This window comes from Hemicordylus capensis, chromosome 3, assembly GCF_027244095.1.
Source record: "Hemicordylus capensis ecotype Gifberg chromosome 3, rHemCap1.1.pri, whole genome shotgun sequence".
NCBI lineage: Eukaryota > Metazoa > Chordata > Lepidosauria > Squamata > Cordylidae > Hemicordylus > Hemicordylus capensis.
The window spans coordinates 345076724-345100098 of NC_069659.1; the positions used below are offsets into that span (position 1 = coordinate 345076724).

The window sequence follows — 23375 nt, forward strand, 5'->3', positions numbered from 1 at the left end:
TGTAGCAGTTACAGCAAGATCATTTAATGCAAATTAGTTATCTTTGTTTAATACCTCCACAAGCCTAAGCCTAAACATGTTGCCTTGAAAGTAAGTTCTGTTGAATTGAATGGGGCCTATTTCCTTGTAAACATGCTTAAAACTGCAGTCTTAAAATGCAAAGCTGCCTATGTTTACTCAGAAGTAAGTCCCACTGTGTTCAATGGCACTTATTCCCATGTAAGTGTTCATAGGATTGCACACCCAGCTGCTTTGGCTGCCATCCTAAACAGACTTTACTTGGATGTAACTGCAATAAAATCCAGGGTAAGTTACTAAAGTAAATGTGTGAGAATGGTGGGTGGGGAGACATCCTATTAATTAAAATATTTATACCCCTTCCCTCCAGTACACTACTGTCTGGGGCAGCTCACAACATTAATAAAATGGATACAATGTGAAATAAAAGATTAATAAAGTTCAACAAGTTAAAAGGCCAGGCTAAAACCACATTTAAAATTACATTTTTTAAAAAAAGCTTAAAATAAAAGTTATTAATTAAAATCTAAAAACTGAGAACTATAAAAATGAAAGTATTGTGTTATAAAAACTAAAATTGTGTGATCTTTTGTACATAGACTAGTGGGGTGACTACAGATTTATTGATCTGGAGAATAAATGTATGCTTTCCTGGCCTAAAGGTTGCCCTCAAACTCCTTACTCTGGAGTGGTCCTTTAGAAATTGATGGTGCTATCTGAAGTTGGTGCTCTCAGCTGCCAAGCAATAGGACATTTCCTTTGGTCCCTGTAACAGGTGTTTGCCTCCAGATTATATCTAGATTCCACCTCCACTATCTAGATTGTAACTAGATTCCACCTCCTTCGTTTGGAGGAGACCCTTGTGACTGTGATCTACATGGAGATGTTTTTTGGGAAGATTCTGGTTTTCCTCGTTTCTAGGGTTCACTTTGCTCATCCAAAATTATAACTCTTTTCCAGTAAGTGTTTAGTGGCAAGGAACTTGTAGTGTGGAAAGGGTAGAAATGACAGTTTGGGAATCAGAACGTTCCTGGAGAAATCCCTTTCTTTCTTTCTTTCTTTCTTTCTTTCTTTCTTTCTTTCTTTCTTTCTTTCTTTCTTTCTTATAATTTCACTAATGATTGTTGAATAGGAAACTCTGCAAAGCTGATCTGCATTCCTTGAGTTGTTGGAGTGAGGGGAGGAAATCTGAGAGCCCTTGAATCGTAGAGTGAAATGGGGTTTGGAAGAATCACTTGTTACCCTTTCTAATTCTCCCCCACCTCCTCCAAGTACAATGCTATGTGACAATCGGGGGCCTTTGCTGGACACATAATAACAAGAGCATATTAAATACTTTCAAAGTAAGTGTGTATGTGTGTGTGTGTGTGTGTAATGTGAACAGGTTTACTCCAGAATACAGGTCTTTTCACCACACCCCTTTTTTTCTTTTCCAAACTACACACGCACAAACTTACATTTTTCGTAATTCATTGTGGGAGTTATTTGTACATCCTACTCGTCCACAACCAACACATGGGAGAAAATATAGACCTTTACATTAAACTCCTCCAAGGGGAAATTGGCAGTATGTGTTTCTTTCAGAAATGAAATGTTTTGAACATCCCAATGGAAACCTGTTTCCTCGATGCAACCTCAAAATGCTGTAAAGCACGCCAAAAATAATTTAAACACACACACACACATACAAATATCTGCATTGCCCATATTATCAACATGTGGATAAGAGAGGCTGGATAGTATTATTCTACTACCGTATGGCTGATGGGATGCAATATACCATATTAGTGATCGAGGAACATTAGCAATATATGACGAATATAAATACGTATATTAAAACTCCCCCTCTCTCCCTCTCCGTGTGTGTGCGTTGAAATTTGAACAATATTGTATAATAATTTTTCATGTTAGACCAAATATATATTCAGTACTGACAAGTATCACTCTGTCCTGATGTTAGATTTGCTATATCGCCTTTGTGATCGTTAACCCAGAGTGGTCTCCTGTGATACCTTTGCTTGTTTATTTAGTTTGCACAGTGTCAGGCTTTTAAAATCAGAAGGATCATTTCAGGGATTGTGGAATTTAAATGAGCAGAAATTAGCTATAATAGAAGGATCTCAATACATTTTAATCAAGGACAATAAAACATGCCTTTCTCGAATTCACCCATCTATTTCCTTCCATTGGATTTCTAGGATGCATCTCGAAATAGTTGGTCCACCTAATCCCCTTCCACTCCCCTTCCCATCACGATTCTTCTGCTATATCTAATTCTCCCTGTAGTCATCTAAGATGGACGGGCTAATGAGTTGAGTTATGTTTCTTTTTGTTTGTTTTTTAAAGAACCGTTTCAAAAGCACTTCTTTTTTTTAAGTATTCAGATTTGTATAGGATGCAAGGGGGCATTTATTTACTCGATGGAGGGCAATCTTCGTACACTTCTTAGGTATGCCAGTTTTGGGTAATGAATTTTTTTAAAAAAAAACTTTTGAGTTCTCAGGTTGACATTTTGCAGAAAATTGAGTCATCAAGGTATTAATTATTTCACTGGGAGATTTTAAAAAATTCTCCCAGCCCCTAACTCAAACAGGAGACTCTACGTTTCAGCCCCCACCCCGCCACACTTCAAATTATAAAATTAAAAAGAAAAGAAGAAAAGAAAAGAGCTAGGGTCTTCCTAGCCTAAAGGTTTGTGAGTAGTTAAACAGAGCTACCCCCGCCCCCACCCCAATACTGGTGGTCGTCAAACTCTGCTAATTAACAATGCTGAGAAATTCCATCCTAACAAGGACATTCTCTAAGTCTCCGCTGGTTCCCTGCCGTTCGCCTTCATTTCCATAAGAAGATTAAGAGTGCAGGAGAACACACTCAGATGCAGATGTAGAAAAGAAGGGTTTTTAACGAGCATCATAATAGTAAGATGCTTGGCTAGTTCCCGCCTAATTGCTGCAAGTTAAACCTCTATTTGCAGCTAAGGACCAAAGGGAAAAGGGGGGTGCATTCTTCCCATCTCCCCAAAACTGCTAGATAAGTTTGGGCTTGAAGACTGAGTTGGGGACAAACCTTTTTTTTTTTTTTAGAGAGAGAGAGAGAGAAAGAGAGAGAATCCCCCCACCCGCGCAAATCACCTACTTTTTCAGGGGTTATGCCAGGTTATGTATATCCAGGACTTTTCAGAGTTGTCATAGTTTAGATCAGAAGGAAGATAAAAACAAACCTGAGGTATTCGAAATTCAGGACCCCCACACCCCCACAATCGCCCTTGTTAATAAGCTCATAACTACCCCCCCACTCCCTCCCTCCCTCCCTCCCTCTCATCCATCGCTAGGAAACATTGGGGGGGAACTCTGTTTATTTCATTTCCATAAATTATACCAAAGTCAACGAATTTTAAATCCATTCAGATTAAAACGTCGCTCTCCAGGCCTCCCTTTATATAACGTCTATATCCTGCCCTTGGAGTGGGGAGGGGGTGGCATTATGAATGGGGTGCTATTCGCCTGAAGAAGACGATAATACTGGGACTCCGTCTCCATCTCTGCCTCTGTGTATCTATGTATGTACAAATATTGTTTAAAGGGGAAGCCAAGCCGAGATCTCGACACATAGGGGCGCATACCTAGGTCTGAAGGAAAAGCGAGAAGATTGGGGTGGGGAGGGAGGGGGGGCATGAAAAGCGCTATCGCTTTTATCTTATTTTTCTATAGCGCATCATTATTATGTATATATGCCAGAGACAGTTCATTGCACTGATAAGGAAAACACGGCTAATTAAAATAAAGCGGTAAATACTCGTGATAACGCAATTGTTAGGTAGCTTCATACCTTATTTAGATGATAAATGCAATTAACAAAGAGCCAGACCAGACACTTTAACCTCTTAACTGTGTTGTTATAGAGTTCAGTGCCAATAAAAAGCATCTAGTTATGGGTGGTGGTGGTGGGGAGAAGAATAATTCCTCAGCCTCCCCTTTTCCCCAATCCACCAGAGTCTGTTTTACTCTCTATTTACAGCAGGATGTTAAAAAAAGAAAGAAAGAAAGATACCTCACCAGCCATCAGTTATCATTGTATTAACATAGACAAAATCACTGCCTCCCACACCCACCCCTTTTCTTCAAACTTAATTATCCATAAGATTTTTTTTTAAGGACGTTATCAAGTATTTAGGCTGAAGTATAAACAACAACAACAACATTAACTATGGTGTCTGGACAATTAACAGCGTTGTGGATCTGTCTGGGGCGTGCGGGGAGATAGGTCTGCATATTTCCTTCCACGTGCAAGCAAACGGCAGGGCTGCGATCCTGGTGGGATGACAGTACACGCCATCAAGGAGCCTACATGAAACAAAGCCGTTTGAGGATCCCAGATCTCTGGCTTCTGCTTTTAATCCGTAGGTCTCAGAAGTAATAGCCTTCATGGCAACAGTGGTGCTAATAGAACAACTAATATTAACGGGGTTGCATAGACGCCTAATAATAGTGCATATCTTTTATCAATTGCCCAACCACCACATAATCATCTGCTTTCCTTTTTTGGGGCCTTTAAATAAATATTTCGTTTGGACGGCAAAATGAGCTTGTATTTTTTCCCCGAAGGGGGGGGGGGGAGGCAAATTGACCAGTAGGGGGCGCACCAACCCCATCCGTAAAACCCCGGACTCTCAGTCCAGGACGCCTTTCCAGTCAATTCGTCTTCTCTTTTGTGTCACATGTGTATTTCAAAATCACTTTTCATCTTATATATTTTTAAAAAATCTGGGCCAATTTTGAAATGCTGTCAGGACTTTTCAAAAAATGTTTTGCCTGCCTCTCCACATCCAATAACATGCAATAAAAATAAAAACGTGATTCACCAGACCTCGGCGTCCCTTACTATCCCTTTTCACCTCCCAAACTTCTCTTTTTTGCAACTGAGAGAAACTTTTAAATAAAAGGAAAGGGTGTGTGGAGGGGAGGACGACGATAAATGTAACAGATTTATGTAGATGAGGGGGTGTCTTTTTAATTTTCTTTTCAAGCAGATATAGCCAACAGTTGTTGTTTTTAATGTTATCTGAAAGGGGCCCCTTCATATGGAGACACCCGCAGAAAAAGCGTGAAAAGCAATCCAGGGCGAGGAGGAGGGCGGGCGGGGGGGGGGGGGGGAGAAAACCATCCATTTTCGTGAGTTCACAACAAAACGGAACGTGCCCACTGATAGAAATCGCTGCATTTTTCTTCTTCAGGGATTGATGCTGGGGGGGGGGAGGAGGGAAGGGAGCCCCGAATGTTTAAACACTTTATAAAGCAGAAATGGCAGGAGGGGTTTTCTCTTCCTTTCTCTCTTTGTAGTCAAGTACGTTTTAGCAACAAAGATCCCAACAAGAGCCTCGAAGTAAACTTCGCCGGGGCTTTGTTCAGCAGCGTGTCGTGACAGCGAGAATAACAAAACTACCTATTTGTAACGGTTGTGCTGCCACCTCGCCAGTGCCGGGGGATCTCACCTCTTGAAACCTTCCTTTCTTTTTCTTTCTCTCTCTCTTTGCAAAAAACGGGGGGGGGAGAGAGACGACTCTGGGTGATAGGTGCGCGCGCGCGTTCCCGTGGGCATCTAAAAAGCTCTTTCCAAATCTGGGCTGCGTGGGCGCGCGCGTGTATGTCCCCCTCCCCACTTCTCCATCGCCTCTCCCTCACTTCTTATTGTACCTGCGCACCTGCTTCCCCGGTCTGGCGGATTGTGTGTGTATGTGGGGGGGAGATGATAATGGCACACTTTTAAATGGCAGAAAATATTTTTCAGGGAAGGGGGAAGGAGGTGGAGTGCTATTTTTATGCATATAGATATCCACCTCCAGTTCTTGGACGGTATTTGTGCTTTTCCTGAATCGCTCCTTTCTTACTCGTGTGTAGAAGTGTGTAGAAGAAGAGGGAGGCTGGGGGTGGGGAGAGAGAGCATAAGTAACACACACACGCTGCACTTTTATTCATTTCACGTGGAAATGTCTGGATTCAAGAAGCCACAAGAGGACTATCCCTGGTGGACAAGATCAGATGTTAGTGGGGGGAAGGGGAGGCGCCCAGCACAGCTTGGCGTTGCTTTCAGGCGTGGAGTTGGAGGAGGGGGCAGAAAGGGGCCAACCAGCCTGCGAGGAACTTAGCGTCCATTGAGAAACGAAGCACAGCCCACCCACTCAGCTCCATACGAAACAGGCTACTCGGAAGTAAATCCCACGGATTTACCATGTAGCTGATGAGTTCAGGATATTCGGGTCAAACTACGAGCCACCGAGGACCACAGACTTGGGATAGTCCTTGATGTTAAACGTGTAGGCGAAAGTCCCATTTGAGCTCCGTGGAACGGATTGCTTTGGAACGATCCGATCCTATGTATGCTTGCTCGGAAAATAAGTCCCATTGGGGTCAATGAGGCCTACGTATAAGTAAGTGTGCAGAGGATTGCAATCTGCCCTTCAGCCGGATCACGAGGGGGCTACTCTAGCACCTCGAAGTGGCTAGTAGATTAGAGTCCTAATGCTCTCGAAAAATGGGCTTGGAAGTCGGTTCCACTGCGTGCCATGAGCCTTAGCTCCGAGTAAACATAGGTGCAACCAGTCACCAGAAGCCTGCCAACCTCAGGGAACAGGGTGAATGTGGACTGGATTGCTAAGAGCAGAAGGTCGTGGGATCTTATGGATCGAAGCTTAACGGAGGGGCCTTCCGTTGCAGGGATCTTCTGAGGGCGTCTTGTTCATCAGTTTTTAGCAGAAAAAGCAGGGCCGTTCCAAAAGCTGGAGGAGTTGATGCTGCTCTGGGTTTCTTTAATCTGAGGTGATCTGTGAGGATAGAAGAGACTTTTCCTAAAAAGGTATCTTCGGAACAATTGGAAAAGGAAATGAAATTAAGAGATCTCCCAGCCTGCTTTCGAAAACCCAAAGAACAAGCCTTCAGGGGACGGGGGCGGGGGCTGCCTTCTCCCCCCACTCCCATCTCTGGCAGGGGGGAGTTGCAATTATCCCCCTCCCCACCATCTCAAGTCAACATCAAGTTGTTGCAGAGTGGGGCTTTTTGTTGTTCTGTTTTTAATGTAGCAACAATGCTGTTTACACACTTCCTCCCCAAGGCGTGTGTGACCTGTTGCTTGTAAGAGGAGCTCCAAAGGGCCCTTTGAGTGGCTGCCTGGAAGACCCGCCTCCTCCCTTCCTTCTTCCCTCCCTCCCTCCCTGCCCGCTTCCCCAAGCCGAGCTGTCCCGGCTGGCGCGCGGGAAGCCCCGCCCCTTTTCATGCAAAACTAGCAGTAGAGGCTTGTGCTCAGTGGAGGAGCCGGAGGGCGCTGATTGGCCAGAGCAAACGCATTTATTCCCTGACAAGCCCCCCATCACATGGATGGTTGTCTATTAACTTGTTCAAAAAAGTATCAGGAGTTGTCAAGGCAGAGAGAAAGACAGAGAGAGAGAGAGAGAGAGTGAGTGAGTGAGTGTTTGGGGGGAAAAACAAAAAAACAAAAAACAAAAAGAGGAAAAGAGGAAAGGGACTTTTGCTGGCGCTTTAAGACTAAGAGATACGGAGAGAAAAGGGAAAGAAAGGAGGGGAAAAGGACCAGGAAGAAGTTTCTCAATCAAGACTCTCCAAGCCTTCTTTGTTATGATTCTTCCTGAATAATCGTCCGAGGGCTGCTGGCAGTGAGAAGAAGATCCCGGTGCTGATCCAATCGGGGGAGGTTCTTTTTTGGGGGGGAGATCTCCCCTCCCTTCCCCCTCCCTGAGAAGACAAGTCCAGGTTGGGACACTCTGTCGGCTGCTTCTCCTCCTTGCTCTTCTCCCTCTTTTTTTTCTTCTTTTTTTGGCGGTTGTCGGATTTCTCTCTTTCTCCCCCCTCTCCCTTTTTTGTGCCCCCCCCAACTGCCTCGTATTCCTGAAGCCCCGCTTGGTCCCATCACCATTCCGAGATCCCCCCACCGCCAACTGCTGCGCCCCCTCCCCCCCAAAGCCGCTTGAATGTACAACATGATGGAAACCGAGCTGAAGCCTCCCGCCCCCCAACAGACTCCGGGGGGAGGCACGGGGGGGAACAGTAATTCGGGGGCCAACAGCCAGAAGAACAGCCCGGACCGGGTCAAGAGGCCCATGAACGCCTTCATGGTGTGGTCCCGGGGCCAGAGGCGGAAGATGGCTCAGGAGAACCCCAAGATGCACAACTCGGAGATCAGCAAGCGCCTCGGGGCCGAGTGGAAGCTGCTCTCCGAAGCCGAGAAGCGGCCGTTCATCGACGAAGCCAAGCGGCTGCGCGCCTTGCACATGAAGGAACACCCGGATTATAAATACAGACCGCGGCGGAAAACCAAGACCCTGATGAAGAAGGATAAGTACACCTTGCCGGGCGGGCTGCTGGCGCCGGGCTCCAACTCCATGGCGGCGGGGGTCGGCGTGGGGGCCACGCTGGGCGCGGCGGGAGTCAACCAGCGGATGGACAGCTACGCGCACATGAACGGCTGGGCCAACGGCGGCTACGGGATGATGCAGGAGCAGCTGGGCTACCCGCAGCACCCGGGCCTGAACGCGCACAACGCTGCCGCCCAGATGCAGCCCATGCACCGCTACGACGTGAGCGCCCTGCAGTACAACTCCATGGGCGGCTCGCAGACGTACATGAACGGCTCGCCCACCTACAGCGGCATGTCCTACTCGCAGCAGGGCACGCCGGGCATGGCGCTGGGCTCCATGGGCTCGGTGGTCAAGACAGAGGCCAGCTCCAGCCCGCCCGTGGTCACCTCCTCCTCCCACTCCAGGGCGCCCTGCCAAGCCGGAGACCTCCGGGACATGATCAGCATGTACCTGCCCGGGGCTGAAGTGGCGGAGCCGGCCGCCTCCAGCAGACTGCACATGTCGCAGCATTACCAGAACGCACCGGTTCCGGGCACGGCGATAAACGGCACACTCCCTCTCTCGCATATGTAAGGCCCGCGGTGGGGCGGGGAGGGGAGGAAGGAGCGCAAAGAGGCCCGGCACCACCGACAAACTTTTGAGTAGAAATGCTGAACTCCTGGCTTTTTTTCTTTTTCTTTTCTTTTTGGGTTTTGTTTTGTTCGTTCGTTTTGTTCTTCTCTCTCTCCTCTTTTTCTTGCGGGAGGGGGGGGGAGCCACTATTTTTGTACAGAGAGAAACTGGGCAAGGGAAAACAAAATCGCAGACGAAATCAATACCCACCGAGGAACTTGTATAGATCTTTCCCTCCCCCCCCCCACTCCTTTTGGAAAGGGATCCGACTCCACCAAAGGTCCCCCCACCCAAAATTCCAGTGGAAAGGATACTTTGCAGAAAGTTTTTTTTATTATTATATAAAAAAAATCTTTACCAATAATAACCTTTAGAGCTAGAATCCAGAAAGCGACGTAGGAAAGGGGGAGGGGGGGAGAAGGGAAGAGGACCGCGGACGGGGTGGGAAATGTTTTAATATTTGCAAGCAACTTTTGTACAGTATTTATCAAAATAAACATGGCAATCGAAATGTCCATTGTTTATATTAAGGAAAAAAAGACACAGAGAGAGAAAGTGGGGGGGGGGCCTTGAGAATGTGCCAATTATTTTTAAAATAATCAGAGTCTACTTAAGACGCTGGGATAATAGCAGATGGATTTATAGGAGCTGCACAAAAAAGGGAGTTGATTTTATTTTAAAACAAAGATCTGGACGTTTTAATTGTTTTAGCAATTGTACAAAAGAAAAAATAAATAGAATAAGTACTTGCATACCATTGAACTGTTTTTTTATATATATATAAAGGGGCAAATGTTTAGGGTGTACTAAAAAAATTTTTTTACACTTGTTAAAGAGCAAAAATGGTCTTGCAGGTTCACACACGTTTGTTAATTTAAAATAGCTGGGGGGGGGGTTATGGGTTTCCAAACTTTATCCTGCTCAACTAAAACGACAGCAAAAGAGCAATCTGAAATTATTGTGTTTGAAATATTTTCTTATGGTTTGTAATATTCTGTAAATTTATTGTGACGATATTTTAAGTTCTTTTATTTTTGTCCCTCCTCATTTCCCGTAGTTGTACGTTAAAAACTCGGCTGTGTATTATCTGAAATCAGTCCGCTGGCAATCCGTATGTGTGTATATATATATATATAGCTACATATAGTTATATACATAGACACGCACGTGCCTCTCTCTCTATATGTATATGTATATGTATATATATGTATACACACACACATACAGACACACACACACACACATGTATATATACACCTGTATATATACACGCACATATATATTTGAACTAATACCATCCTTATAAACAGGTACATATTCGACTTAAGTTTTTACTCCATTATGCACAGTTTGAGATAAATAAATTTTTGAAATATGGACACTGACGTTACATGTGACTCTTCGATTTATTTTTAGAATACAGGGTGCAATTTTATTTAAAAATATTAACCGGTGCTGCTCTAAGACAAGTTGTAATCGGCTGTTATAAATAATATCGTGGCATAAGGCTGTCTAGAATGAGGACCTCTGTGCCCTTTGTGCTTTTTAAACGGCGATTTCCACGCCAAGTACTTCCTATGTAAAATCAGGTGAGGCCTGACACTGGCTGTGGCCTAGAGCATAATTTTGTATACCGAGCAGTCCTTCGCCTCCTAGGGTCTGTATATAGGTCTGGTTGCTATCGACATTCGATTTTTTGCGAATAAAAAAGACCCTAGCAATAGCGTCGCCTATAAAGAAGGTTTCGCCGACTGTTGCTGCTGGAAAAGACCACCTGTTGCAACCTGAAGGCTGCCCAAGAACCCCGAGGGTAAAGTTGAGGCTGGACGGTTGACCGGAGCAGAAAGAACGGAGGTGCGTGGCCTACTTGACTTCTCTCTTGAGCAGGGCGATCTGCTTGGGGAAATGCGGCACATTTCGGAGAAAATGAGGTTGAGGTGGGGTGAGAAGGGGGACTGCAACCTCACGGTTTCAAGATAATTATAGGACAACAATGCAAAGAGGGCAGCTGTTACGCTGGGGGCCGTTTGCGGGGGGGGGGGGATTTGTGACTTCCTGAACTTTCTCTTATTTGTAGTTTTCCCCCCCAATGGGGGCAACATCCCGTAATGTTGTGCCTTGCGGGGCGGGGAGGCAAAGGGGGTTAAATGTAAATCATCATCATCATCATCATTAATAATAATCGTCTCCAATTTTGTAATGCCGTAGGCTTTCACAAAAGCTCTCTCTTGACTCCTAGTTCATAATTCACCAGCGAGGTGAACCAGCAGGCCAGTCTCGGGGAAAGCGGCGAAAATCGAACCCTCCCCCCTCCAAAAAACGCATTAAAGAAGAGAACCGCCGGCTTGCAGAGGTAGATTTTCTTTCATTTTCTACCGTTCCGATTGTACTTTCAATAGAAATCTCTGCTTCAAGTGTCTGAGCTCTTTAGATTGTGTCTGACCTCTTTAGCTTGTCCCAACATCTTCCATTTTGCAATAATGCTCCTTAAATTGCAACTCCAGCAGTAGTGGTGTAGAAACAGCTCCCAGCGGAAGTCTTGGACTTACTTCTAAGTAAAACTGCTTCGGACTGGGAGGTTACTCTCTCAAGAAAATGCGGTAGGAAGGGAGAGTGATGTGAGGCCAGAATAGTGTCTGCGGGTTCCATCCTAAGAACACATATTGAACGCAGTGGCATTTAATTCCAAGTCACGGTGTCTGGTCCAGGCTCTGTGTGTCAATTCAGGAGGGAGAGGGAGAGGGAGAGGGAGAAGAACGTGGGGCCTGCAGTGCTTTAGGCGTTGCCACAGGCAATATTTCTGAGAAGGCAACCTTCAGGATTAACCAAGCATCCACTGTGGGCTCATTTGCCTCCTGCATAAAGCAAAGTCCAAAAACTGTACATTTGCCTCCCTTGAATCTAAAATTGTTGCTGTTGTTGCTTGTTTTTAAAAATCAGTTATGCCATTTTCGATCAAGACTTTGGGGAGAAAACAGCCGACTTTTAAAGGCAAAGAGACGAATGTTTGGTTATTTCTCAGTAAATGATACATTTCTTTCTTTCTTTCTTTCTTTCTTTCTTTCTTTCTTTCTTTCTTTCTTTCTTTCTTTCTTTCTTTTACGGATTGCTCCGTAGCCTCTAAAACAGACCACTGGCTGGTTTTTCAGCTGAGAGGCTCTGGCTTAGAAAGTAGCTGTGGGGCGTAACTTTTCAGTGGCGGGTTCCAAACGTGCTTAGGCGGATTTGCTTTCCAGTCAACCGGTTTCAAATCGGACTGCAAAGCCAGAAGAATCCTGGGCAGGCTTCCTTGAAACTCCGTTCCATTACTTCCTTGTGAATATGTGCCTAGCGGGTGGCAGTGTGACTCGCGGACCCTAAACCTATTTACTTGGAAGGAAGTCTCATTGCCGTCAGTGGATTACTTCCCTGTAAAAGTGTTTTAGAGTGGGATCTCAGAGGAAAGATCAGGACTTCTGATCAAACCTTGAAACCTGTCCTTTTGTGAACTCCGGGTTTGCTCACCATAAGCAGGCCTCGGTTTCTATTAGGCCGGTGCATTTAGGCCCTTTTTAGATTCTCTCAGTGGCTATCTCTTCCTTTTCTCATTCCAGGGCGGAATCAAACAGAAAGGTTGGATTATTTTTTGGAATTCCAACCCCCCCCACCCATCTCCTCCCCCTCCTAATGAATGCAAAAGTATCTTGAAGGACTTGCCTGCATTAGTATTGCGGCGGGATTATTCACGTGATAAGCCCTCCCCCCCACACACACACACTTCGCCCACGGTTCAAGTTTTTGAAAGTAGACTTTCAAAAAAACGACGTTCCCTCCCCATCCCTTCTATTTGACAAATTTATATTTAAAACAACAATTGTTAATTTGAAACAGCGAACTGCAAGTGTGGAGGGGGGGTACGACGGAGGGCGGCTTTGGAGTCCAGTTTGAAAAGGTGAACCAAAATTGGGGGAGTATTAGCTGATCCTTGACAGATACACCCTGAGCCGAGGAGATGGCTGTACCTAGACAAAAGATGCTTCATGAATCTGGTGGCTTCCCTTCCGATTTAGAGACAGACAGAAAGAAAGACATATAAAACTAAGGACACGCCATTGCAATCCTATCTCTAGCAGTGATTGTGGACACGAGGTGTACACAGGAAAATGAGCAGCGAGCAAAACGTTATAAATGCAAATGTGAATACTTTTTAAAATAGCGCTCCAGCAAACCCGAGACAGAGGCGTTTTGTGTTTTTTGCCATTCGCATCTTCTCTGAATGATACGCGCAGACTTTCTTTTCGCTTTCCTCCCTTTTGCACTTCCACTGTGGGGTTCCTCCAGTCTTGGGGTTTTTCTTTTGCTCTTGAAGGCCGCTTCGTGATCCCTTTTAGTGTCCCTCATCTCCAGGCGCCCTTCTAGTTTTAAAAATAGACACGTTGTCTGGCGGTTGGGTGATGGAGATGGCGTGTCACGTTTCCTTAAGCCTAGCTCCAGCAAAAAGACAGACCAGGGATAAAGATTAGGAGATCCCCTGTGATTTGATTTTTTTTTTTTAAACCCCAGCGTTTTAAGGACGGAGTGTTAAAATATTTTGCTGACCTGGAGAGGTAGATTAACAGGGTTGCTTGGCAAGCTGGAGAGGCTGGTATTACAGGCTGTCCCAAGGGGAAATAGCTCGAATTAACCACTAAATGAATATTTGACAAGGGCTCGTTTGGGGGGTATTATTACTACAAACGGGTCCCTATTGGACTTTGCAGGGGTCAAAGAGCAATGGTTCAATTAATTATTTAGACTGCTAGTAGATTTGGTTGTAATAGCTGTACTTATTCCTCCAAGCGACAAATTCTTGCGGTAGAGCAATCTCTGGAGAATCTCTCTCTCTCTCTCTCCCCCCCCCCACCTCCTCCATCAATCTCTGCACACAAACCAGAGGCAAGGAAGAAGAACTGGCAGCCCAGACTTAAGGGGGGGATGGCTAAAGGGAATCTGGACAGCGAATGCATTGAGCTTGTAAGGTACCTCTGACTTCTATCTCCTAGGAAGGGTCGCAGAATGGTAGTTGCGCGTGAATGATCGCCCCTGGCTAGTAGATCTGTTTTTATCTGTGGGAGAGGCCTCCGTGGCTGCCTGTAGGTTGAGATGTACATTTTATACGGAAATGTCGGTGCGCAGGTGTATAGATCTATGCCAGTTGTATAGAAATCATACAGTTAGTTTTGCTATAAATCAGTAACTGTACATAAATTAAATATTGTATGGGGAACTTGTTTTCCCCTTTGGATGTCTGTATTAACTGGGCTATCCTCAGCTAAGTTTTCAATCAAGTGAATGAGGACTGGAATCGGTGTGTTGTGGACGCCTGCACCCCTTTGTGTGCAGTATGTAGCCCTCTGAAGACACCCCTTTGTACCCCCCTGTGAAATGTGCATCATCTAGATGGGTCTCAGTTGCAATTGGGTGTATATTAGCCTATGTGATAAATGACATGATCGGGTGATAGAAAAATGTATTTTAATTCATTCACGAGTCATTAGCCCGATCCTCTGTCCTCTTCCATATTCTCTTAAATCCAATTCAGTTGGAGAAAAGTGACTTGAATCCGGATTTGACTGCACTGGGTGGTGATATGAGCCCCTCCGTATTAAAAGGGTATGGTCTTGATTGAACACATGTATAACCCAATCTTCTGTTTGTTCTTTCTGGAGCGCACTGAATTCAATCGGGCTTACTCTCGAGAAATTATGCATAGGATTGCAGTCTCAGTTGCAAGTCGCTACCGAAGGCAGTTGGATATCCGTTCAATACATGTGTTTAAGATCAAGGTGTTAAGTATTTTAGGTCTTCCATCTTCCATGATATAAATAAATAAAACAATCTTTTATAAAACAAAGCAAAACAAAAATAGCGTTCTTTGGGTTTATGGAGGGGAGCAGAGACACCAAGCGTTGCTTCTCTAAGGGAAGAATAATCCACAAAGCACCTTTTCATCACTCCTTCCCTTTTCCACACTTCAGCCATGGTTCTGTGTTTGCAAGGTCTGTGAAATTTTGGTGAATTTCTGCCAGCAAAAAATTCTTCATGGAAGTAGTGATGGTAATAGCAAGTTGCTTACAACAACAAAGAAGTAATGTTGAGAGTGAGATTAGGTGACAATGTTATATGTTGAATGAATAAGAGATAAGCTGCAAGGGAAGATTGTGTGTGTGTGTGTGTGTGTGTGTGTGTGTGTGTGTGTGTGTGTGTGTGTGTGTGTGTAGAAGCAGTAATTATAAGCCCAATTCATTCAGCTTTTCAGGACTTTTGTTATGGGAGTTCCATTGACGGCCTTCGAGCTGCCAGTTTTCTCACATTAAAAAGAACTGATCAACGCCTCAGGGGGACAAGCAATACCGCTTTACTGCATAGTGATGGGGTCCTCATTGAAAGCCATTTTAAAAAGAAAATTAAACAGATCCTTTGTGTGTTTGGGGTTTACTTTTCAGTTGCTGACAGTTTAGCTAACTGTTCCGAGATGGAAGTTTGATTCCTATTGGTTCACTTACTAGTTAGTATCTTGACTTAGATAGATAGATAGATAGATAGATAGATAGATAGATAGATAGATAGATAGATAGATAGATAGATAATCTTCCCTCCCGCACGGGAAATTTAGAAGCCGGTCTCTCTCTCTCTCTCTCTCTCTCTCTCTCTCTCTCTCTCTCTCTCTCTCTCTCACACACACACACACACACACACACACACACACACACACACAGAGTTATATTTTGTAAAATGGTAACAGTCCAGATGCGATCGTATGTTTCGTTTTGCAGAGTGATTGATTGATTGATTGATTGATTCCTTCCTTCCTTTCTTGCTTTCTTTCTTTTCCATAAATGCTAGAAAATATATATTTCTCTGATGACTAAAAGGGCATTGAGCTAAACAGCGCCTTTTGGAACGTGCGGTAATTCAAGTTGGTACCTTGGCAGTTGATGAGCAGTCCTGGTTGATTTCTTCCTAGACATTTCACTTGTAGCCCTGGAGTTTTGAAAGTGACAACTCCCCGTGGTTAATTTTTTTGTTTGCAGGTAAACTGTGCATTTTGTTTAAAGAAGTCCGCACTAGAAGTTAAAATAATATTGTTCAAGTCTGAGGATTATTATTTTTTTAATGCATTGGTTTATATCTTCCCAATTGTACTACTGATAACGACATCTAGGCAATCGTTCTATGCACTTACGGAGGGGAAGATCCTGCAACCCACATCTAGCTTGGGGCTATTAGGAATATTCCGATTTCTCTGAATTGCACCTCCCTTCTCCAGTGTATTTAATGGGTATGTTCTGTCTGAGGCTAGGGAGACAATTGCAGTTTTGACATGTAATCTGCCGGGTTAAACCCTTTTAAAAACTCTGATGAGATTTAATTAGAGATACTTATCTTTTGAGTATTTTGCCTAACAAGTTCAGAAAGTTTGTGAAGTGCAATACAGATATGAGAATGTCTAGCCGCTAGTTCGCTCATAATGAAGACAGCCACCATCCTGACCTCTGACGCATTTTGAAATTAGGAGTTTTAAATTTTTAGCTGTTAGATTTCTCTAGGACATTATTAGTTTTAATTTTCTTTTCAAATAACGTCCAAAAAAGCCTTTTCAATCACCCCTCTTCTCCGCCCCCCCCCCGTAACTTTTATTTATATACGGTTTTTAAAGATCATGGATTACTGGAGGGGGGAAAATTAGCTTCCCGGACCCTGTAGTCAAGTGATGGTATACACGGGTTTTCCTGCAGGAAAAATCTCACCTGTGAAGTGGCCCTTCAGTATCATTTTTGGGGTAGGAACTAACATGTGTGTTTGAGACAGATGTTTTGGAAGAAAGGACTGGTTGTGCAAGTTGTACAAAGTTTATTTTATTTATTTATTTATTTGATAAACTGACGAATTTGGAGATCTTGGGGGCAGAGGTGATATAATTTCAGTTTTAGCAATCGCTTTCTCCTAAGGGACAAAGTACAACTGCATTGCTCCTGCTTATTAACACCTGCCTGTCTTCTGTGTATATATCAGGTCGTGTGTTGTTGGTTTTTTAAAATATGTGTAGAAGCTGTTTGTGAAGGCAATGGAAGCTCCTTCAGACTAGTATCAGATCATCGATACAATCCACGTTCCATTAACTGGAATAGATTTTGATTCCTCCCCCCCACACACACACACACATATGGCCCATAGCTACACCTACGGTGTATGATGTCGATGTAATAACCAGAACACTATCTGCGCTTGCACCATACACATAAAATATTTATATAACACGCAGGAAAATACTGCAGGGCCTCCTGCTCCAATCCACTTAAGTTAAGGTCCGTCGTCAACATGGCCCCAAGCAGTTTAGGCTGCAGTCCAGTGCATACCTGTGAGCAAGTGATCTTGAGGTCCGTCAACTTACTTCTGAGGAAAGCTGCTCAGAACTGAAAGCAATAGGACATATTATATGTTTAGGAGGGGAACCACCAATCAGGTTGAATTAAACGGAGATTGGGCTGTCTGTCTAGTCCATTCAAGTCCAGGTGGGTTTTGCTGTTGACTTCAAGGAGTCGAATCTGATGTTTAGTCAGTTCGATGTGTCTCATTTGGCGGGTAGAGGTAGGTATGTGCTGCACAGCCTCACAGCCTTCACTTGTGGGTAATTATTCCCTTGGTTGTGCAGAGCAGGTGTGCATGCGGGTCTTCTTTTCGAAGTATAATGCGGCCCTGCGGATTACTTGGGTGGAAAGGATTTGGAGGGGCAGTTCAGTGGCCACAGAGGATGTCAGTTGAGTCGGGTTTGAGTCCCAGTCAGGACTCGGGCAGATATCGGATTGGGCTCCAGCCCAAGAACAGCCTTCAACTGCTGGGCATTACCCCATCCGTGCCAACCCTGCATCTGCCCCTGTAATCACTTCCGGGCCTGGAAATCCCTAGTAGACAATGGACCTCGCCTTCCCCTGTCCTGGCCTAATCACATACCAGGGACAGCTCCTTGGCGTTTGGTTCTGAGGGATCAGTCTTGGGCCTTCTGTTCAGCTAGGATCCATGATTCAGTTAAGCAGGCATGTTTTGCTTTGCCCTATGAAGTGCAGGGTCACCTTCAGTGGCATAGGGAGAAAATGCTTGACTAACAAGCAGAAGGCTGCCGGTTCGAATCCCCGCTGGTGCTATCAGGCAGCAGTGATATAGGAAGATGCTGAAAGGTATCATCTCATACTGAGTGGGAGGAGGCAATGGTAAACCCCTCCTGTATTCTACCAAGAAAACCACATGGCTCTGTAGGCGCCAGGAGTCGAAATGGACTTGAAGACACACTTTACCATTATGAAGTGTAGGGGGTTCTTGGGAAAGGGATGTAGCTGCTTCTCCCATTTGTTTAAGGACAGATAAAGATAAAATGTGCTGCGAGTCAGTGTCGACTCCTGGCGACCACAGAACCCTTTGGTTGTCTTTGGCAGAATACAGGAGGGAGGGGTTTACCATTGCCTCCTCGTGCCTTTCAGCATCTTCCTATATCACTGCTGCCCAATATAGGTGTTTCCCATAGTCTGGGAAACATACCAGCAGCTCCAAAAGGCCAGCTACACAAGGAGCTCCCTTATATCGAGTCAGACCCTTGGTCCATCTAGCTCAACATTGTCTTCACTGACTAGCAGCCCCTTAACCAGGCAGTAGATCGCTCTGCGACCAGTCTGCTCTCCAGCCACCTGACTTGGAGGCAGCCATACACACCATTTTGATTCTGAAATAAATCCCACGCTGGACTAAATGCAACTTACTCCCAAGTAAGTGTGCCTGGGAAGGTAGCCTTAATGGGATACCCTTTGGGGGTGCAGAAAGAGGGCGATGTGTGAGCAAATGTTTTGACCCATGAGGAAAAAGAGGCATAGTCGGATACCCTTTGAGACATGCTGTGGGTCTGGGGAGAAGTCATTGTGCCAGAGGAGGGTATATTATATTTTGGTATCCAAGACTTTCTGCAGATATAAAGAACAGCTGTTCAGGCCTACCATTGCAGACTACAACCTACCTGGGCGACTTCCAGACTGCCATCCTGCAAACAATTGGAAGCAGCTTCTCCACCCGAGAACTGAGGCCTATTCTAGCCAGATAGGTCAGTCACCTCCCTTGGTTCTCCACCTCTGGACATCTCCTGCATCTTGAATACGCACCATAGTTGGCCTGTATATGCCGTTTGTGTACTGGTTTTCCAGAATATTCCGGGATATTAGGAACACAAGAGGCACAGATCCAATACATGCTTTTCCTTCTCCCACGAAGACCTTTGGGAGAGGAAGGGGCTTTTTTTCTCTTACGGCAATCCTCCTCCTTTTTGCCCTGGTTATTCTGATCAGTAAGAGGGTTCCCTTGCACCCTCATCTCCCCCTCCCCTCCTCAAGGAGGTGGACTCTTTAAGCTCTAACAAATTGCCAAAACTTGCGGACAGCAGAGAAATAATTAATGTATTAAAACAAGCGGCGAATTCCTCAGGAGGGGCCTTATCAACCTCAGCCACACTGACTTCATCCCCTCCTCGTATGCTAATACCCCCGGTGACGTCGCCGCCGCTCCACTGAATGGGTATCTGTTATGAAATTATTAGTTTTTTTGCAAAACAGATCCTTCAGTTTTGGAATCCATGGAACGAACATCTGGTAGATAACCACACAGCTCTAAATCTCCAGAAATTGCCTGCACACGCACAGACACACTCGTAAGTGTATAAGAAATCTAACCCCCCCAAATCTTTTAATTTGTATTGCACACAATATGTGTGATACAACATAAAATATGTTATATGATTCTCCCCCCCCACACACATACACACGTTATTTGGGAATATAGCCACTTATTTCCCCCTCTTCTTCAGTGGACAGATCAAGTTTTAAGTAGTAAACTATTGTATTCAATAATATTTTGAAATCTGAGTACTTTCGTCTAGATACACAGACAGTGTCAATCCCCACGCCCCCCTCCCCCCCCCATCCTGACGTGGAGACAATCCAGGGTAGCTTTATGGGACGGGCTCCTCAAAACTAGGAGTCCCATTAACTTCCAAGAGTCGACTCTGGAGTAAGTAGATGAGGCATTTCTTTCAGCAACTAGTGTTGGACAGGAAGAAGAGTGGGAAAGTCTTGCGAGTTTCATGCTAATTGCATTCTGGGATGTGTCCGAATGAGCACAGGTGCTTAAGAAGAGCCCCTTTGAAGTGCCCCACAGAAGTTTGTTCCAGCTTCTGAATCATTTGTGCTCTGCGAGGTGGAACCCTCTTGGCCCAGCGGCCATATAACACGAATTTAGCTTCGAGTCCTGGTTTAGCTCCACAGTGCTGAGCGAGCTTGAAAAGGGGTCCTGGCCGACCGACCAACAAGCCGGAAGACGTGTATCAAAGCTGGTCTACACCCCATTCCTAAAGGTATTTCTTTGCAAAAGCAAGCGGTGTGGATCTCAGTGGCACTGACTTCAGAGTCAAGCCCCGCTGGCAAGCCCAAGCCTCGGGGTCAGGCAAGTGCTTTCTCCTCCCTGAGAAGCATTGTCGACCCACCCCGAGGTGGCAGGTTGCAGTCAAATGGAAACACTTAATCGACTGAATTCTGCTTGGACCGGGGGATTCTCCGCCCGATCCACATTCCAGTTCAGCTAAGGATAGGGACTAAACCTCCACCCTATCCCTGGGCGGATTTAATTGCACCTTATTCACAAGTACACGTGTCCAGGAGCGGGGTGTGAGCTGATGACACCCTGTCGGGTTACATTAAGTGAAACTTGAGTGGGGTGGGTGCGGATCCAGTTCTCCCCCTTTCTCTTGCAAGCGGGTCCCTTACAGTCCATTTTCGGTTTGTTTCCTTCTCAGTTGATTTTCAGAGCAACTCCCTTCAGAGAACCCCTGTTCAGGAGTCATTACAGGAACCGATTTGCAGTTCTTCCTACCCCCTTCTAAAAACCTGGATATTCGGGGAGCACAACAAGCAAAATCTTAGCACCCCCCCCCACTCTGAAATCCTTACTCGTTTCCTTTAACCTTATTTTGGGGGGGGAGGGGGGTCGTTAAAGGGAGCCAGTTCGCTTCTTAATGAAATCCCCAAATGAGTAGCACATCATGTAACTTTATTGTACAATGTTGGGAGACGGGGGAGGGGCTGTCACTGACTGGCAAGACTCAGTGTGTGTGTGTGTGTGTGTGTTGGTTTGAAAAGCAGGAAGAAATGTAATGAATTGAGTGCTGTCAGAGATGTCTTCCACGCTGATGTGCTGAATGGTTGCAGTTCTCTGAGCCAGTGCAGGTGCAGTAATGCTAGGGTGGAGGGGGGTGGGGAGAGGTTCTGTTCAGTGGAAAAAGCACATTCCCTACAATAGACCACACACTGCCAGCCGGCAGGGCATCAGCTAACACGTTCAGACTCTCCCCCCCCCCTTGAAGCCCCCTCCCTTTTCCTTCTTCACAGTTCTGAGCTTACAAAGTGTCTATACAGTAGCACTAGCTGGAGTTTTTCACTTAATGAACATTTGGGCTTCTCCCCCGCTTCACAATATCTGCCGCCTTTTCTCAGGTGGTAGTGGGCTCTTAAAAATAAAATAAAAATAAAATCGCAGCCTTTAAAAGTAGCCTCGGTTTATGAAACCAGACGCCTCACTCAGAATATCCGAGCAGGCAAAGGTTGCATGCAACTCCAATTAAAATAACAACCCCCAACCCTAATTGTTGTTGTTGCCTTGCCCCAATAATTTGTCTAAGTAATTTCAGTGGCAGCTAGTTGGAAGCAGGAGTGCTTAGGGCGGCGACCTACCAGACCTGTTTAAACCACAAGGGGCAGCACAAGATACGGTTCAGCTAGGCCCAAATCCTTGAGACTGAAGTCGATTTATTGTCAGGAGTCATTACAAGTATTTAGGTTTGGGCTGATTTAGTCACTTCGACTTTATCCACTAAATAGGCCCACCTCCAAAATGGAACCGTGGAGAGGGTTCTTTTCACCATTCAAATACTTTGGCCTATCTGAGTTGTAGATGCGGCTGTTAGAAACACGTGGATTCTGCCATGAGAAACGCCCACTCTCCTTTTCAATCACATCCCATCACCTCATACAACCAATACACCTCATACAATACAATACACATCATACAACGTTAGGCGGAAGTACTTGGGTTTTATTTCCGGATGCACAACTGAAGTTAAGGTTCTAAAGACATATACCGCTTCGGAAAATGTGATGGACAACTTTATATCAGTTTATATAAGGTTAGCCTAGGGTCCCACCGACCTGCCTCTTTCTAGATCAAAAACACATTTTCAAGGAAACAAAGACCAGAAATAAAAATACATTAATATTAAGGGGGTTTCCTGGGAAAGTAAGTTGCAGTCCTCTGTACACGTATCTGGGAGTAAATTATGTTGAACTGAGTGCATGACTGGTAGCCCAGTCCTGCATATGTTTACTGGGGGGAGTCATGTTGTTGAGTTCAATGAAATTTGCTCCTGAGTATGGTATGCATGTTTGTGGCTGCTATTGTATGCATGCTTTCTTGGGAAACCGAACGCAGGCAAGCTTCAGGCATATCTCCTGAGCGCACATCGGTGGAAACGTGTCACATCCATGCAGCTTCCATTTTAGCTATTGTCCCGGGCACGTTCAGGTAGAAGATAACTCGGTAAGTGTTAGGGTCAGTCACCTACGTTTGGGACTGGCGTGTCAACTTGGTTAAGGTCAGGTGATTCGGCTGCGATCTGCATGCTAGTAAATCTGAAGTAGGTTCAGTATCTTCCATGGATCTGCTTTGGGGTAAGTAGCTTAAGGTTTGTACGGACCTTTTTGGGTTGAACTCCAAGCCGTCGATCTTAACTGGACTGTGAATCGTATCCTGTGCCTGAGAGAGAGTCCCGTCTCCCCGATTGCAGCTGAGCGTCTTCCCCAGTTTAGGGGTCCAGCCTAAATATGGGGACACTGATCCTCAACCCAAGGCCCACTGATTTCAGTGAAGAAGTCCGGCAGGTGTTCATTTTACCTCGCTCCCATCCCCAGAGGCGCTCTTACTCCAGGACTTCTGGGTGAAGTCCAGGCCTCCACAGCTCCTGGGGCCCCACAAATCATGTCTAGTCTGTCCCAGGTGCTGAGGTCACCTGGAGGAGCATGATGATGCTTAATCTGGGGGGGGGGGGCTCCAAAGGCCTTTAGGTCCAGATGGGGCGTAACAAGGCTGGAGTGGGCCCAGAGACAAAATTTTAAAATGGGCCCCTCCCTGATGCGCACACACACTTCACAATATATAGTCATGTGACTTGCCTCATGTGACTTGCCTCTGGGGGGGGGGGCTCGAGGTGTGGGGGCCCCCAGGCAGCCGCCTCCCCTTGCCTAATGGTAGTTACGCCTCAGGGTCCAGTCTC

General features: G+C 45.4%; 1 protein-coding gene across 25 annotated transcripts in view; it reads left to right on the top strand.

Moving 5' to 3' along the window:
- SOX2 (SRY-box transcription factor 2) overlaps window positions 1–23375 on the top strand; it is a 724618-nt gene that overhangs the window by 652589 nt on the left and 48654 nt on the right. For 10 of the 25 annotated variants that reach the window (XM_053306516.1, XM_053306520.1, XM_053306517.1 and 7 more), the window contains exons 1-2: window positions 7350–10852; window positions 11238–11351. The exons of 13 other annotated variants lie outside the window; for them this stretch is intronic. In XM_053306516.1, coding sequence (XP_053162491.1) covers window positions 8000–8959 — 960 coding nt within the window. In that variant the 5' untranslated portion in view covers window positions 7350–7999 and the 3' untranslated portion in view covers window positions 8960–10852; window positions 11238–11351. Of the gene's footprint in view, window positions 1–7349; window positions 10853–11237; window positions 11352–13878; window positions 13996–23375 lie in introns of those variants that run through there. 2 more of the 25 variants (XR_008318949.1, XR_008318952.1) reach the window with 2 other exon arrangements.